The sequence below is a fragment of the Xenopus laevis genome, chromosome 1S, assembly GCF_017654675.1.
Source record: "Xenopus laevis strain J_2021 chromosome 1S, Xenopus_laevis_v10.1, whole genome shotgun sequence".
In the NCBI taxonomy this organism is placed as follows: Eukaryota; Metazoa; Chordata; class Amphibia; order Anura; family Pipidae; genus Xenopus; species Xenopus laevis.
The window spans coordinates 152,168,547-152,183,832 of record NC_054372.1 but is presented as its reverse complement, the minus strand read 5'-3'; the positions used below and the strand labels follow the sequence as shown (position 1 = coordinate 152,183,832).

The 15,286-nt window shown below is 36.3% G+C and overlaps 1 protein-coding gene across 3 annotated transcripts in view; it reads right to left on the bottom strand.

Moving 5' to 3' along the window:
- The window catches only part of rph3a.S (rabphilin 3A S homeolog), a 107,669-nt gene that overhangs the window by 23,235 nt on the left and 69,148 nt on the right, over positions 1-15,286 (bottom strand). For all 3 annotated transcript variants that reach the window (XM_041575587.1, XM_018237522.2, NM_001093283.1), the window contains 3 exon segments: positions 14,235-14,391; positions 13,276-13,317; positions 8,622-8,789 (listed from right to left, as the gene is read on the bottom strand). In XM_041575587.1, the coding sequence (XP_041431521.1) occupies positions 8,622-8,789; positions 13,276-13,317; positions 14,235-14,391 (367 nt within the window).

The following is a 15,286-nucleotide window of genomic DNA, read 5'->3' as shown; positions in this document are numbered from 1 at the left end:
TTAAGGGACACATTCACTTAGTTCGAGTGAAGGAATTGGATCAAAAAATCTTCGAATTTCGAATGTTTTTTTGGCTACTTCGACCATCGAATTGGCTACTTCGACCTTCGACTACTACTTTGAATCGAACAATTCGAACTAAAAATCGTTCGAATATTCGACAATTCGATAGTCGAAGTACTGTCTCTTTAAAAAACAACTTCGACCCCCTACTTCGCCACCTAAAACCTACCGAGGTGCAATGTTAGCCTATGGGGAAGGTTCCCAAAGGCTTTGTAACAATTTTTTGGTCGAAGAAAAATTGTTCGATCGATGGATTAAAATTCAATTAGAAGGATTTAATCGTTTGATCGAACAACTTTTTCATTTGATCGAACTATTTGCGGTAAATCCTTCGACTTCGATATTCAAAGTCGAAGGATTTACATTCGGCAGTCGAATATCGAGGGTTAATTATCCCTCGATATTCGACCATATGTAAATCTGCCCCTAAGTGTCCCATCCCTTCCTGTTTAATTTTTTTTTACTATTCACATATATCTTATAATAATTTTATAATAATTTATAATAATTTATTTTAGCTCAGTTTTAGCTTGTCTGATAATAGTTTTCCATGATGTACTTGATATATGTTACAGCTGCCCAGCTAACTTGAATGCTTTAAAATCAGGTCTTTTATTACCAACCTCAACACCAAAATCTCTATAAAATCACAAAGGTTTTGCTTTGCGACAACATTCCTTGTCTTACAAGGGGAATTTACGGATGTGTATTTATTAAGCAGCAGTTTGAAGGCATCCCATTTTTTTCCCATTTTTTTCAGTGAAAACCCTTTCCCAGTTAATACTGTTCAGAAATGCCCTTATGCTGGCAAAGTATTTATTTGTACCCTTATAGAGTTGCATCTGTAACATACTGTAATCTCAAAGGAGACCATGTTAGGATCGCTATTCCCTAAATGCTCACCCCTACAAATGCTAGAGATAAATTTGGTTATTAGTTATTAAAATTAGTTATTACAAGGTTCAAAAGTTCCTAGCAGGTTCCTGAACAAGTTAAATTAAATTGCCATTTAGCATATTTACAAACCTGCTAGCTTTATCTGACTTGGCAACCCCATTACCACAATCAATCTCTGGATAATTTAAGTCACCCATAATAATTGGTGAGGACCAATGCACTGAGCCTGCTTTTGTAGAAACCCCAACTCTCCCTCCAACCTAATTTTGGTTTAAGGATTAAAGATGCAGGTATAATCTCCTTGCACTATTACTACTATTTCTACTAGAAACTGTGTGGACTATTGAGACGGGAGAATCTTTGCTAGTGACAGTGACTAATGAGAATCAGGTTTATTCTCTTCCAACTAGTTTCTTATGCTCTGTAAAGGTGGGATGTCCCCTAAAGGGTCATTTGTCCATTTACTACAAAAATATTAACACCCTTGTCACACTTACATACAGTACTTAGTAATTCATTTAAGCACACAGAGTTTGCCTCTGTTTAAACTTGATCTAGTGATGATTGAAAGCATTCAGACTTTTTTCCCTTCTTAGGAATTGTCATTCTTTTAACAATGGTAAAAATAGTTACAGAATCTGCACTTGACTTGACAAAGTTCAGAACTGCAACAGTTCTACAATCAAAAAATGTAATTATTTCCTTTCTGTCATTTGCTTCTAAAGAGAATGCAGCTGTATGATTATCACTGCCAGCTCAACTCGAAATTCTTGATTTGAAAAACAGCATGAGAAAAACTGAAAAAAGAGCTTGAATACCAGCCAAAGAGGGTTGTTGTGTGTGTGTGGGTTTTGTGTGTGTGAACACAATATGTATCCTGTTTTACTCTTTAAGAAATTAGGATTTGGCTTTCATTTTGCCAGTTAACCTACACAGTCCTTAAGGGCACCTGCTGTAGAAGAGGCCAGTCACCATTTATCTTCATAATAGAATGATGTGGTTTAGGTTAAACATAACTATTCTATAGAATAATAAGGGCTCGGGGAGGAATACCTGCAATTTCCTTAGTCACAATGAAACCTTCCTCCACAAATGCAATCTCTCAGGCAGAGTGATTTTGTTAATGGAGTTTTTACAAAAGTCCTTTTTCTTCCTAACACAAAGGAGCCGCATAAGGCTGTTTATCACACTGCAGCATATTGGTTTGGGAAATAAGTGTTTTGGTATGATTGCATTCAGCAGTCAATGGATGCTTCATTTAGTGTTTGGGATTAAGAGTTTTTATTTTCACAGCTAAAACCTACTGGATTACTTATTTAAAGTTGAAAAGAGGTATTGCTATTCGTGTTAACATTTTTATGTAAAAATATCCTTAGAGAAATAAGTAGTTACTAAATCTGTTTACTGGACTCTCCAATTCAGTAGAATTCTATAACCTTGGCCCTGTATCATTGGGGCAATGACACAGTAAAAATACAGACAGACAGACACTTGTGATCTAACAACAAACTTAAATAGGTTTTTATAGATTTTAAGACAATTCAAGGAGGGGGGGATTCTGTACATCCAAAGTTACTCGTATCATATCCGTGGCCTTTCACATAGTACAATATGTAGAGATGTACACAAGCCAACATTCCATTGTACCCTTTTTGGCTCTACAAATAGAGATAAAGAATGTAACATGAGAACAACCTTAGAACACTGTGAACAACCTGACATGATGTATAGCTTCAAGTAAAGAAACAGTCATTATAAAGGTGAAGATACAGCATTCTTTATCTCGCTTCTTACTTCTTCTGTGTTATCATTTCTATCATTCCCAGTCCTCCCCAATGCACCAAAACAGGACAAAAGAGAAGTTGGAAGGAATGTCCTAGCTGGGGTAGAATGAGTGATGTCCAAGTTTCATTACAGTTTTTTGCTATTTGATTACATAATCATAATAATCATAGTCAAAGGGAACATTTTCTTAACATACAACATGTTAAAAATATCTAAAAACCTATTAAACTAATTAAAAGTGAAGAAGCCCCTACTTTATATTCCAAATCCATGAATCATTCATATCACACAAATATTGCAGATTTTGTTGGAGATCTTGTGAGTATTATTTTCATTCTAACAGGACAAGAAGCGAAAACTAGAAAGAAAACTAGTGAGCCAATCAGTTCAGGGATCTCTACACCAATAAACACTAATCACATTGTAATAACTGATTCATGTTTATATGCAGCAAATGACAAACATAACAAAATTGCTCTTCAAATTCAATTCAAATTCATATTTATATATAAAATATGAATATTAACAAAAGCAGCCACCTTCTACAAGTTTGCAACATTAGCAGAAACAACAGAAACACAGGATATAACCTTGGTAGTTATAAGTTTAGCCATACTCAACTAGAACAACTTTGATTTAAAAAATGGATCCTATACATCAAGCTCAGTTCATTTTATTTTTTTACATTTAGAAATAATTCTAATTCCAGGTACAGTAAAGAGCTGTTAAAAAAGCATATCCTGCAATCAATGAATCAAAACTTAAACCATTAATTTAGCAATTCCTGAGTCATTTGCAAACCATTGTGAATACGTTATTAATTATGATTTAGCAGATGATTTCACTGGTTTGACAGTTTAATGCAAAGTATTTAATTGAGCAATTTACAATCACATTTATTATATTTTATTATTATACTCTTAATTAGTGCCTTAAATAGCAGCATGATTTGCAAATCTTTGTAGAAACCTTGTTAATGGCTTTAAAATGTAGTACATATCACTTCTATTTTTGAAAGGATTATTATTAAAGGGATACTGTCATCGGAAAAAATGTTTTTTTTCAAAATGAATCAGTTAATAGTGCTGCTCCAGCAGAATTCTGCACTGAAATCCATTTCTCAAAAGAGCAAACTGATTTTTTTATATTCAATTTTGAAATCTGACATGGCGCTAGACATTTTGTCAATTTCCCAGCTGCCCCTGGTCATATGACTTGTGCCTGCACTTTAGGAGAGAAATGCTTTCTGGCAGGCTGCTGTTTTTCCTTCTCAATGTAACTGAATGTGTCTCAGTGGGACATGGGTTTTTACTATTGAGTGTTGTTCTTAGATCTACCAGGCAGCTGTTATCTTGTGTTAGGGAGCTGCTATCTGGTTACCTTCCCATTGTTCTTTTGTTAGGCTGCTGGGGGGGGGAGGGGGTGATATCACTCCAACTTGCAGTACAGTAGTAAAGAGTGATTGAAGTTTATCAGAGCACAAGTCACATGACTGGGGGCAGCTGGGAAATTGACAATATGTCTAGCCCCATGTCAGATTTCAAAATTGAATATAAAAAAAATCTGTTCTTTTGAAAAATGGATTTCAGTGCAGAATTCTGCTGGAGCAGCACTATTAACGGATTCATTTTTGGAAAAAAAGAATTCCCATGACAGTATCCCTTTAACATTTTATTCAGTGCTAAAGAACCTATAGCTTCATCTTATAACATTCAGATCATTGCACTAAAAAGAAATAATAGCTAGGGTCCAAATTACCCTAAAAACCATGCACTGATTTGAATAAGAGACTGGAATAGGAGAGGATCTTAGTAGAAAGATGAGAAATAAAAAGAAGCCTTACAGATCACTTGCTTTTAGATGGGGTCAGCGACGCCCATTTGAAAGCTGTACAGAGTCAGAAGTAAAAGGCAAATAATTCTAAAACTATAAAAAATAAATAATGAAAACCAATTGAAAAATTTCTTAGAACTGGTCATTCTATAACATACTAATAATGAACTTAAAGGTGAACCACCCCTTTAAAGGGGCAGTTTTATTAAGGTTTGAATAGTAAATTTCAAATTCTCGAGTTGAATTTTTGGTAAAAACTCACAAATTTGAGTTGGGAATAATCCAAACTCTAATTAGAATTTTAGATTTATCATACTCGATCCTGGAAGTAACTTGAATTTGATTGGTCGCCAACTAAAACCTGCTGAGTTCATGTAGAAGTCAATGGCAGAGGTCCGTTGACCCATTTGAAGATGTTAAGGTTTTCTTCGGAAAAAACTTGATTCGAATTGCGTTCGAATTCTATTCACGTTTTCAGGTCGGTAGTACTTGTTCAAATTTTATATGTTCACGATTTTTCTTAAATAAGATATCATTTGAGTTTTAAGGTCATTTGAGGTAAAAAAAAAAAAACAACCTCTATCACTCAATCCTTTGATAAATCTGCCCCTATGTGAGCAGACCCTTCGATGTGCAATATCATGCTAGAGACCCTGGTTCAATTATGGCATTTCCTTTTTACCCTGATGTAACGGCTACTTAGTGCACCTATAATGGCTGCCTTGCTTGCTGTTAAAGCACTTTGATTCCCATGGAAGAATAGCACTATATCAATAATTCTTTTTCTCTTCATTGTGTCACATTTTAATAAATATTCGGTTTTATCTGTCCAGTTTGTTAGTAGGTGAGAAGAAAGGGCCATGTTGAGTTCCTGTGCCGGCTACACATTCATTTCAAATACAGAAATACAGTAATTGATTGGAAAACATAGGCAACAGGTAAAACGCTTCATTGTATATCATTAATTGTATATTCCATAGCTGACACCTAGGGGCAGATTTATCAAGGGTCGAAGTGAATTAGAGGGAATTTTCTAAGTAAAAAAATTTTTGGATACTTCGACCATCAAAAAGGATACTACGACTTCGAATTCGATTCGAAATAAAGTACTATCTCTTTAAAAAAAACTTTGACTTCAATACTTCGCCAAATTAAACCTGCCGAAGTGCTATGTTAGACTACTGGGACCTTCTACAACGTGTTTCTAAGTTTTTGAAGTCGAAGTAAAAATCATTCGATAGTACAATGAAATTGTTTCGAATCGTTCGATTCGAAGGATTTAATCGTTCGATCATTTGATTTTACTTAGACCACAGCATAGCCAAATTCGATGAAAAAAAATTTGAATTCGATATTCGAATTCAAAATATTTTAATTCGATGATCGAATTTCGAAGTATTTTTAAGTTCGAAATTCGACCCTTGATAAATCTGCCCCTTAATCTTGGTTCATTTAAATTGTGTTTACTGTTTCCTGAACAAAATGGTAGAGATTTAGGTTAAAGCAAGTTGCATTTTTTGCAGTTTTTAAATAGGGAAAGAAGCTTTTTCTTTATTCCACTTAATAGATAGAAACAAATCATGAGTGGTTTCATTCATCTCCATTTGTTATTGGATTTATGTCGAAATGGTTATACAGGTATGGGATCTGTTATCCAGAATGCTCAGGACCTGGGGTTTTCTGGATAACGGATCTTTCCGTAATTGGGGTCTTCATGCCTTAAGTCTACTAGAAATTCATTTAAACATTAAATAAACCCAATAGGCTGATTTTGCTTCCATTAAGGATTAATTCTATCTTAGTTGGGATCAAGTACAAGCTACTGTTTTATTATTACAGAGAAAAAGGAAATCATTTATAAAAATTTGGATTATTTGGATAAAATGGAGTCTATGGGAGACAGCCATTCCGTAATTTGGAGCTTTCTGGATATCGGGTTTCCGGACCTGTACTGTATTTACCAAAGTGTTTTAGTTCTGGCATTAGTAAAGGTGGAGAGAGTTTGGTATTCTCTGCTGCCTGTCTTGATTAGTTTGTTTGATTCTATCTCAATGATGGGCTCAACTGATTTATAGTTTGCACATATATTAATAAAGAGTTTTAAAAACGCCTTTCTAGCGCTGCTATTGATTAGGGCTTGTCGAAATTGTTTATGTTGGTTTCCTATAAATGTTTCTTTCTTTTGCACATTTAAGTTCATGGTACATTTTTTTCACTATTACAGATGCAGCTGAATCTTTCTGAGAAGAAGTGGAAGTGCAAACACCTTTCATCAGAAGTGACAGGCAGGAATATTCTGGCTGTAATTGGCCTGTCACTACTGTATGACAGGCTATTTCTATTAATTATACTGTATTTGCAGGCTCCTTGGCTGGGTGTGGGCAATTCTCTGCCATCTGCAAGATTCCAGCAGAGAAAAAAATTCCCTATTCATAAGCCTTATAGAGCACAGGAATAGTTATTTCCTTTCTTGATGGCGATAGTTTATTAGAAAAAAATGTTGATGTCGCAGTGAGAGATATTATAACAAAGCACATGACAATTTAAAGTTGCTGCATTAAACTAGAGGAAAATAACGTTTCATTTGAAGCTGCATAGGTAGTTCTTCACATTGATGTTGTAGAATGCCCTACCGGATAATATTGTGATGGCTGGCTGTGTTAATGCCTAAAAGGAGAACTAAAGCTGAAAGGAACACTATACCCCAAAATTAATACTTAAAGGGGTTGCTCACCTTCAAAATATTTTTTCAGTTAAGTTGGTTTCAGATAGATCACCAAAAATAAAGACTTTTTCCAATTACTTTCTATTTGTGACTGTTTTTCTAATATTGAAGTGTAAATTAAATTTTTTAATTTAATCTAGTGCCAGACTGAAACACTAGAAACAGGAAAATTATACTTTAAACTTACATTACGTTAAAAAATAAAAGATGGAAAGCAATTGAATAAAAGTATTTGTTTATGGTGAACAACAGATTAAAAACAGTTTATATAAAATTAAGTGGCATATAAAAGAATCTTGCCAAACTGGAAACCTCATTTTCTGCTCATTTGCAACAAACCATAATCTTCGCTTCTCAACCGCTGCTCAGAGCCCACTGAGCATGTGAGTGTCGCAGACACTTTCCAAGATGGTGACCCCATGTGACAAGTTTGAAGTCCTGGATCATTGCTGCTATTGACAAGCTGAAACTTTAGGCTGGTGCAATAAGTTCAGTATATGCAAATGGCATTTTTAGCCATATTAATTTTTAGGCTTTAGTTTAAGAGGGCTTTACTTTAAGAGGGGTTTAAATGATTTCTTGAACAAGCATAATATCAAAGGCTACTGTGATACTAAAATATACAATTAGGGGCAGATTTATCAAGGGTCGAAGTTTGAAGTTAAAAAAACTTCGAACTTCGAATTCAAAAAGACCAACCAAATAGAGGTTGAAGGTTTTTGGGGGTCGAAGTGGTCTGTATTCGGCCTACTTCGAATAGTTCGATCAAAGGAATAGCGCCTTCGATCTACTTTTATTCAAAGTTTTTCCCCCAAAAAACTTTGATCTCTCAAACTCCACTAATTGCCTCCATATAGGTTCTAGGAGGTCCCCCATAGGATAAAACAGCACTTTGGCAGCTTTTAGGTGGCGAATGGTCGAAGTCGAAATTTTAAAGAGACAGTACATGATAAGTTTCGATATTCGAATTACAACGTTTTTTTCAACTTCGATTCGAAGTTGGACTATTCCCTTGTCAAAGTACACAAAAAATAGCTTGAAAGTTTTTAACTTCAAAAACTCACTTCGACCCTTGGTAAATCTGCCCCTTAGTGTATGGGTATGGCGGAGATGCCCCTCCATATCCAGTGGTCTTTCCATTCAAAACATCTAGCAACTAATCTTTTGTTCTTTTTTACATTTGTACCATAGCAAACCCTTTAAATGAGTTACACTGTACAACTTTAGAACTCAAGTTAACTACATTTTTAAAACGTTTGCTCCTATAAGATAATTATTTTAACAGATTGTAAAAAAAAAAAATTATAAGTTTACTCACCTCCTGGACTTCTGTTTATGTCATTGTCTGCACCACTGTATGAGTTGTCTCTGGTTTCTTCTCCCTCATATTCATATTCATTACCACTTGGTGCCATTCTTGTCTCTGTCTTACGAGCAGGAGGAGGGTAATTAGTTCTTCCTGGATTGGTAGCAGTTGATTCCTTTCCTGAAAAAATAGAAATACAGAATAATTGTATTTAACTTTTGTGAAGTTATACAGATATATTCTTATATTTCATAAATAATGGTATCAGTATCCTTTCAAAACCAACTATGCAATGCGCCATCTTGCTCTTCCTTCAGTACACTTTGATTTTCTGCTGGTCTGAAGGTTACATCTACAGTATATACTCTCTATACTGTATGTCTACATACATACACAGTGTTCCTTTTTCTTTTTTTTTTTTTTTTTGCAGCATTCCCATACGGTATATTCTCTTCATAATTGTTCATTAAATTGTATTAGTTCAGTTTTATGATACTCTCTTTACAAATATTGATTGAATTATTTAAAGGAATAGTTCAGTGTGAAAATAAAAACTGGGTAAATAGATAGCCTGTGCAAAATAAGAAAAGTTTGTAATATAGTTAGTTAGCCAAAAATGTAATGTATAAAGGCTGGAGTGAACAGATGTCTAATAAAACAGCCAGAATGCAACTTCCTGCTTTTCTGCTCTATAACTCTGAGTTAGTCAGCGACTTGAAGGGGGGCCACATGGTACATTTCTGTTCAGTGAGTTTGTAATTGATCCTCAGCATTCAGCTCAGATTCAAAAGCAACAGATATGACCCATGTGGCCCCCCCCCTCAAGTCTCTGATTGGTTACTGCCTGGTAGCCAGGGTAACCAGTCAGTGTAAACCAAGGGAGCTGAAAAGCAGGAAGTAGTGCTCTGACTGACATGTTATAAGTCAAATCACTCCAGCCTTTATACATTACATATTTGGCTAACTAACTATATTAGAAACATTTTTTATTTTGCACAGTCTATCTATTTACCCAGTTTTTGTTTTTACACTGAACAATTCCTTTAAGAATGAAAGCCAATATATTTAAAAATTGATGAAAATTAGAGGTATCCATGCACCTTTCCTACTTTTTCTACAATTATTTTCCTGACAAGAGGCAATTGAGATGATAAAAATATAACTTTGATGCTGAAAGAAAACAATGGCTCCTATGGGGAAGGCACAGCAGAATTAGAAAAGCTTCTGCAAAAGCAAGGGACAACCATCACATGATTTTAATTTCACAACCCTCTTCTACTATTGTTATCAGTCATCTGCAAAGGTATTTAAAGTAGAGTTAACCCCCCCTACCAAAAGCCCCCCTAAACTTCTAGGAATTGCCCCCTCTCCCACCCTGCGATGTGCTTTAGTGTAAAAAAAACCTTTAAAAAATTCTGACCCTAAAATTGCAGAGAAGCTGCGCAGTAGGGCCAAGTCAGGAATCAGCTTCAACTGCGCTTGCACTAATCGGCGTTGAGACCCAAGGATTATAAGAAGAGCTGAAAGATGGCGCCTGGGAGCTCCCCTGCGCTCCTCTGCATTTAAACGAGAACTAAACCTCAAACTAATGAAAAACCCTACCCTCCACATTCCCCCCTCCCTGTTCCCCCCTACCGCACAAATGTTAATATATGTAAATGCCCCTAAGTCTTTATTTACCCCTCGATGCAGAGTCAGCGCAGCGGAGCACACAGGCACCATCTTCACCGCTTTGGGAATCTTCAGGTCCCTTCACAGTTTCTGTGGCTGAGGGCGCATGTACAGTTGTTAGGGACCGGAAAATTGCTGCAGCTGCAAATGCGCCGATACACCTCTTACTTACTGAAGTTTCCAGAGGCAGTGAAAGTGGCGCCCATGAGCTCCGCTGCACTGACTCTGCATTGAGGGGTAATTAAAGACTATGGGGCATTTACAGGTATTACCACCTGTGTGGGGGGAACAGGGAGGGGGGACTATGGAGGGTAGGGGTTGTCATTACTTTGAGGGTTTAGTTCTCCTAAGCACTAAAGCACATTGCAGGGAGGGAGAGGGGAGGGGGCAATGGCTGGCAGTTTATGGGGGCTTTTTGTAGGGGGGGTTAGTTCTCCTTTAACAAAGAGCAATAAGTGCAACTGTAAGTAAGCCAGCAATAGGCAAACAGTACAACAACATTATATACAGTATATTCTCAGTGACTGAGGATTAACCTTAACATACTGTACATACTAGAATACAATATCACATGCTTTCTTTTATTTCTGCTCCAGCTACATGTGCAAGAACAGCTATGTGCCAGAAATATGCAAACCTAAACATATCAAATTATTCAAGGAATGCTATGTCCAGTACACAACATCCAGCAAGGCAAACTAACTGCAAAATACTGAATGTGAAACACACAGAATCTGTGCCCTGCTCTGCTTTATTGCCTGCTAGTATTTTAACCAATTCTTTGTCTCAGAAACACTGTCATCAAATGGTGGAGAAATAAGAACTGCAATCAATGTGTTGCAAAGGAAAATAGGCAGACTAAACTAATCACTTACATGCCATTACAGCGAATTCATTAAACGATTTAGCACCAGAAAGTCAATTTTGGCAACCATTTCTCAAGAGTATTATTGATCATTCTAGCGTTTAAATAGCTTAATCGAACGGAACGGATTTATTGTGAATATTTCTTACATTTCAGTGATACAAGTAAGGTTAAAGGGGACTCACTTTAAGAAATAATTCCAACTCTAACACTTTAAACATTATTAAATTCTTTTTTAGACTTGGCATTCGTAATCACAGAAAGCAGGCAGGCGCTATTTAGTGGATACTGTTAATAAGTCAAGCTTTGCATTATATACAAAATATATTGTGTATGTACCAGAAAGGGGCAACTGATACCCGCGCCTATACACTAGCTATACAATTAGATAGTAAGAAGGGAGGGAGAATCAATGGAGGGCAGTTACATATAGGAAGTGCAGAATGAGAGATGAAACTAATAGCCTGCACCACATTTATGCATTGGGCATAGAGGAGGGGCAGGCAACATATAATTGACAGCTGGGATGATTAAATAAGTTTATAATTGGTATGGATATTTTAATAAAAAAAAGAATTTGGGTTTCATGTTTCATTTGAAAATAACTTTTATTGTACAGCTAAGTTTCTTTTAATGTGGGTGTTGGGTGAACAGAGGCAAAAACAGATATTGAAAACAAGCGTTAATCCACAGATAGCATCTCCTGAACAGGTCCATACCTTCCATGATAAAATAAAGACAAATAATTAAGAAATTCCTTTTGTTTCTCCAGGGGGGATTAAAAGGATTACATTTTCTCAATAGCAGCATGAGGTAGATGTATGTGTTGTGATAGATGCCTTTTTTTTATTAAATGGATTACTATAATTCATATATGACCTCTGATGAATCTGATAACCTTGTCAAAATAATGAGAAACAAAAAGTTGTCATGGAGTTTAATTACCACAAGACCTGAGGACTGCAGTAAAAAAGAAGAGTTAGATTTTATGGAAACCATAAAGGAAGTATTAATACATTGGGCTGGGTTGAGGTTTGGTGCAAGCGAGGGAAATGTTATACTCAATCCGCACACCAGAATTCAGCTTTGTTGAGCAATAACCATAACCGGGTTGATGCTGAGCCCTGTCTGCCATTGTTCCTATAGGTAAATTACATTCAATTGTTTCTCCTTTGGCCACAGAGCTACAAAATGCCTGTGTCTAATTGCCCTTATGGTCCATGACCCATGAAGTGCTTTCATTAAAGCTGCTTATAACCCCTGCTAGCCACCTTGGATAGCTTCCCTTTAATGGACAATGCTGTGCTGAACCCCCCCCCCCCATGGATAATTATTGCACCAAACACTGCCTCCATCAGTGCCATTGCCATGAAAAGCTGAGCCGACTGTAATATTATGAAAAGTGGTTTTCTTGAGAACATAAAAACTTCAAATAAATACATTTGTGTGCATATAACCATATCCTTCATACTGGACTTTTTTTCATTCCATTCCTATTGATTTGCAGCCGTGTAATTTCTTTCATGTATAGTGTTAGCATCAGAACTATCGGTCCTTTCATGTTGATCGATAAGGTAAACACATTACTAGGAACTTTGATTTCAGGCATAAAAGTAGGTCATAATATTAAAAAATCATACTGTGCAACAAACTGCAGTAAACATGTCAGCATAGAAAAATTGCTTGCCTCCTTCTCTCCATTCACTGCTTACCTTCTGTGCACCCTCTGCTAAACATTGCATTCCGGCATAATAAAAAGCCATGTGTTTCCCTATACATGCATTATATGATTCATTGCTATACTACTCAGTCCTCTTAGTTGTCTAAGCACCAGCAAATTGACAACAGTTGCAGGATGGTAAACATTTCTTAGTAAGGGGGAAGTAAAAAAAAGAGTCCCCAGAAATGCATAATCCAATCCTCACAATTGTTTTTCTGTACGGAACAGACCGATATGCGATAAGGCTTCAATGAGCAGCGACAGATTTAATCACACAAAAGCGTGCACATTAGGTTTAGAGCTGGTTACCATGGTAATAGTGGGAAGCAGAAGTTAATAATGTATTTGGTTTTACATTTAAAGATTTTCCGCTTTCTGTATTGTACAGTAAGCAAACTAATTCCACTTACCATAGGGTTCTTGGTCTGGCTGTGCAGCAAGCTCCATTTGGGCTGAAACAAAGTAAAACAAATAATTAGCATCATTACACTCCACAGTAAATCTTTTGTATTTATATTGCAAATGTCACATCAGGATCACACACCAAAGCTGGGTTGTGAGGCATGTCTAGCAGGGGATATTTATTAATGCAAACGACATGGGATTTACTGGTTCTTGTACAATGTAGACAACAAATCACTTTCCAATGTCAGTGTCCCTGACATATATTGCGGTGAGCCACTATGACCCAATAAACCTGTGTTTATCTTTAAAAGTTAAGGCAAAACAAACGTTAATTACTTATATTAACCCAGTTCCTTTCTGTTTTGTGTTATATACAAAATAACTTGTGAACAGATAACATAGCTACAACAAATAATTCACCATACAAAAGGTCTCACAAAGATATTAGAGGCTATAAAAAAAAATAGTTCTGCTTCTTAATTCGTCCTATTAAAAAAAACTATGATTGTGTTCTTTAAAAAAAATAAATTACACAATGAGGCAAGCCATGCTTTAATATATTTCTTATTCATAGCTAGCTAGATTTTTTATGAATGAACTTTTTTAAGCCCCATCTGCACTGTGTGTTCCCATCCTATATGTTAATATCGACTTTAGCTGAACTGCATTCATTTATGGCAACACACCCTGCAGTTTATTAAGCCTGCGTTAGTCTGCAATACAACTCACAAGGTACAAATATACTATATATACACCCATGAGTGGTGTGTAGCTACATATATTTTATATATATACTGTAAATACACACACAGCAATTGCAGCATGTCACTCAGTATCTAAATCTTCTGTGGCAAATATTTCACAAGTAGGGCCCAGTGATTGAAACCATCAACATGGCACTCCTTGTTGCGAAGCCTTCCACGCATAGAACATGTTACCAGGAATAATAACAGCAATCAGTCACCTCGACTCTGAGTGCGAGGATAGCGTTTCGGCTCTGGACCAGACTCCTCTGATACAGCAGAAGCCTTCTGGGTCTTTGACTTGTCCACTGGCATTGGCTGTGGTAGAACATGCTTGGGGAAACCTTTAAAGAACCATGCCCCAGATCTTTTCCACACCTAGAAAGGAAAATTAGACCAATTAAACACTTTTAAAAATCATTACTACTTAACTGTTTATGTAGGAAAGTAAGGTTATTTCAAACATTTACAATTATAGGGGATTGATGAATAGTGTCCTCATTTATTGTGCAATCCCCTAGATTTGGCAACTGAAGGCAGAGCTGTCAACTTCCAAGTTTCCAAGTTTGTGACGTCACCTGTCCAGTTCTGACCAGGACAGCCCGGTTTTCAGGAAGGATGTCTGGGTCAAAACTGCCTGCCTGTTTCTCCAAATTAGGAAAACTGGGCAGGATTCCCCGAGATTGATGTAGCGATCAGCCAATTGTGATACCTGGGTTTCATTTGAAGGGGTTGAACCTGATGGACTTTGTTTTTTTCAACCCGATTTAACTGTTTAACTATACGTATACAGTTGTAACACCCGGCCCACACCTGAGTGTCTTGAGTCTCATCCAAGCAAATGTATGGTAAAGCTTATAGATCACTCTAGCCTTACAATCTTAAATGAAAATGGAGCCTATATACAGTATATATATATAGAGAGAGAGAGAGAGAGGGAGAGAGAGAGAGAGAGTGGCAGCAAAAAAGATGGAATGCCTTATCCTGAATGCTCGGGACCCAGAGTTATCCCAAATAAAGGATCTTTCTGAATTCAGGCTGTACACAACATTAAACATAAAAGTAATTTATATATTCTATTAGTATTGGATTATGCCATTTTACATACCATCATACCATTAAGGCACTGATTTATAACTACAGAGAAGTTTTTGGATAGTGCTGGCCAAATTACTGAACTATCTGTCTAGCTGTCCAGCTTATGTAGCTTTTAAAATCATCAATGGTGTACTGAACACAAAACAATATTTTACTAGTAAGAACATTCTGCTCC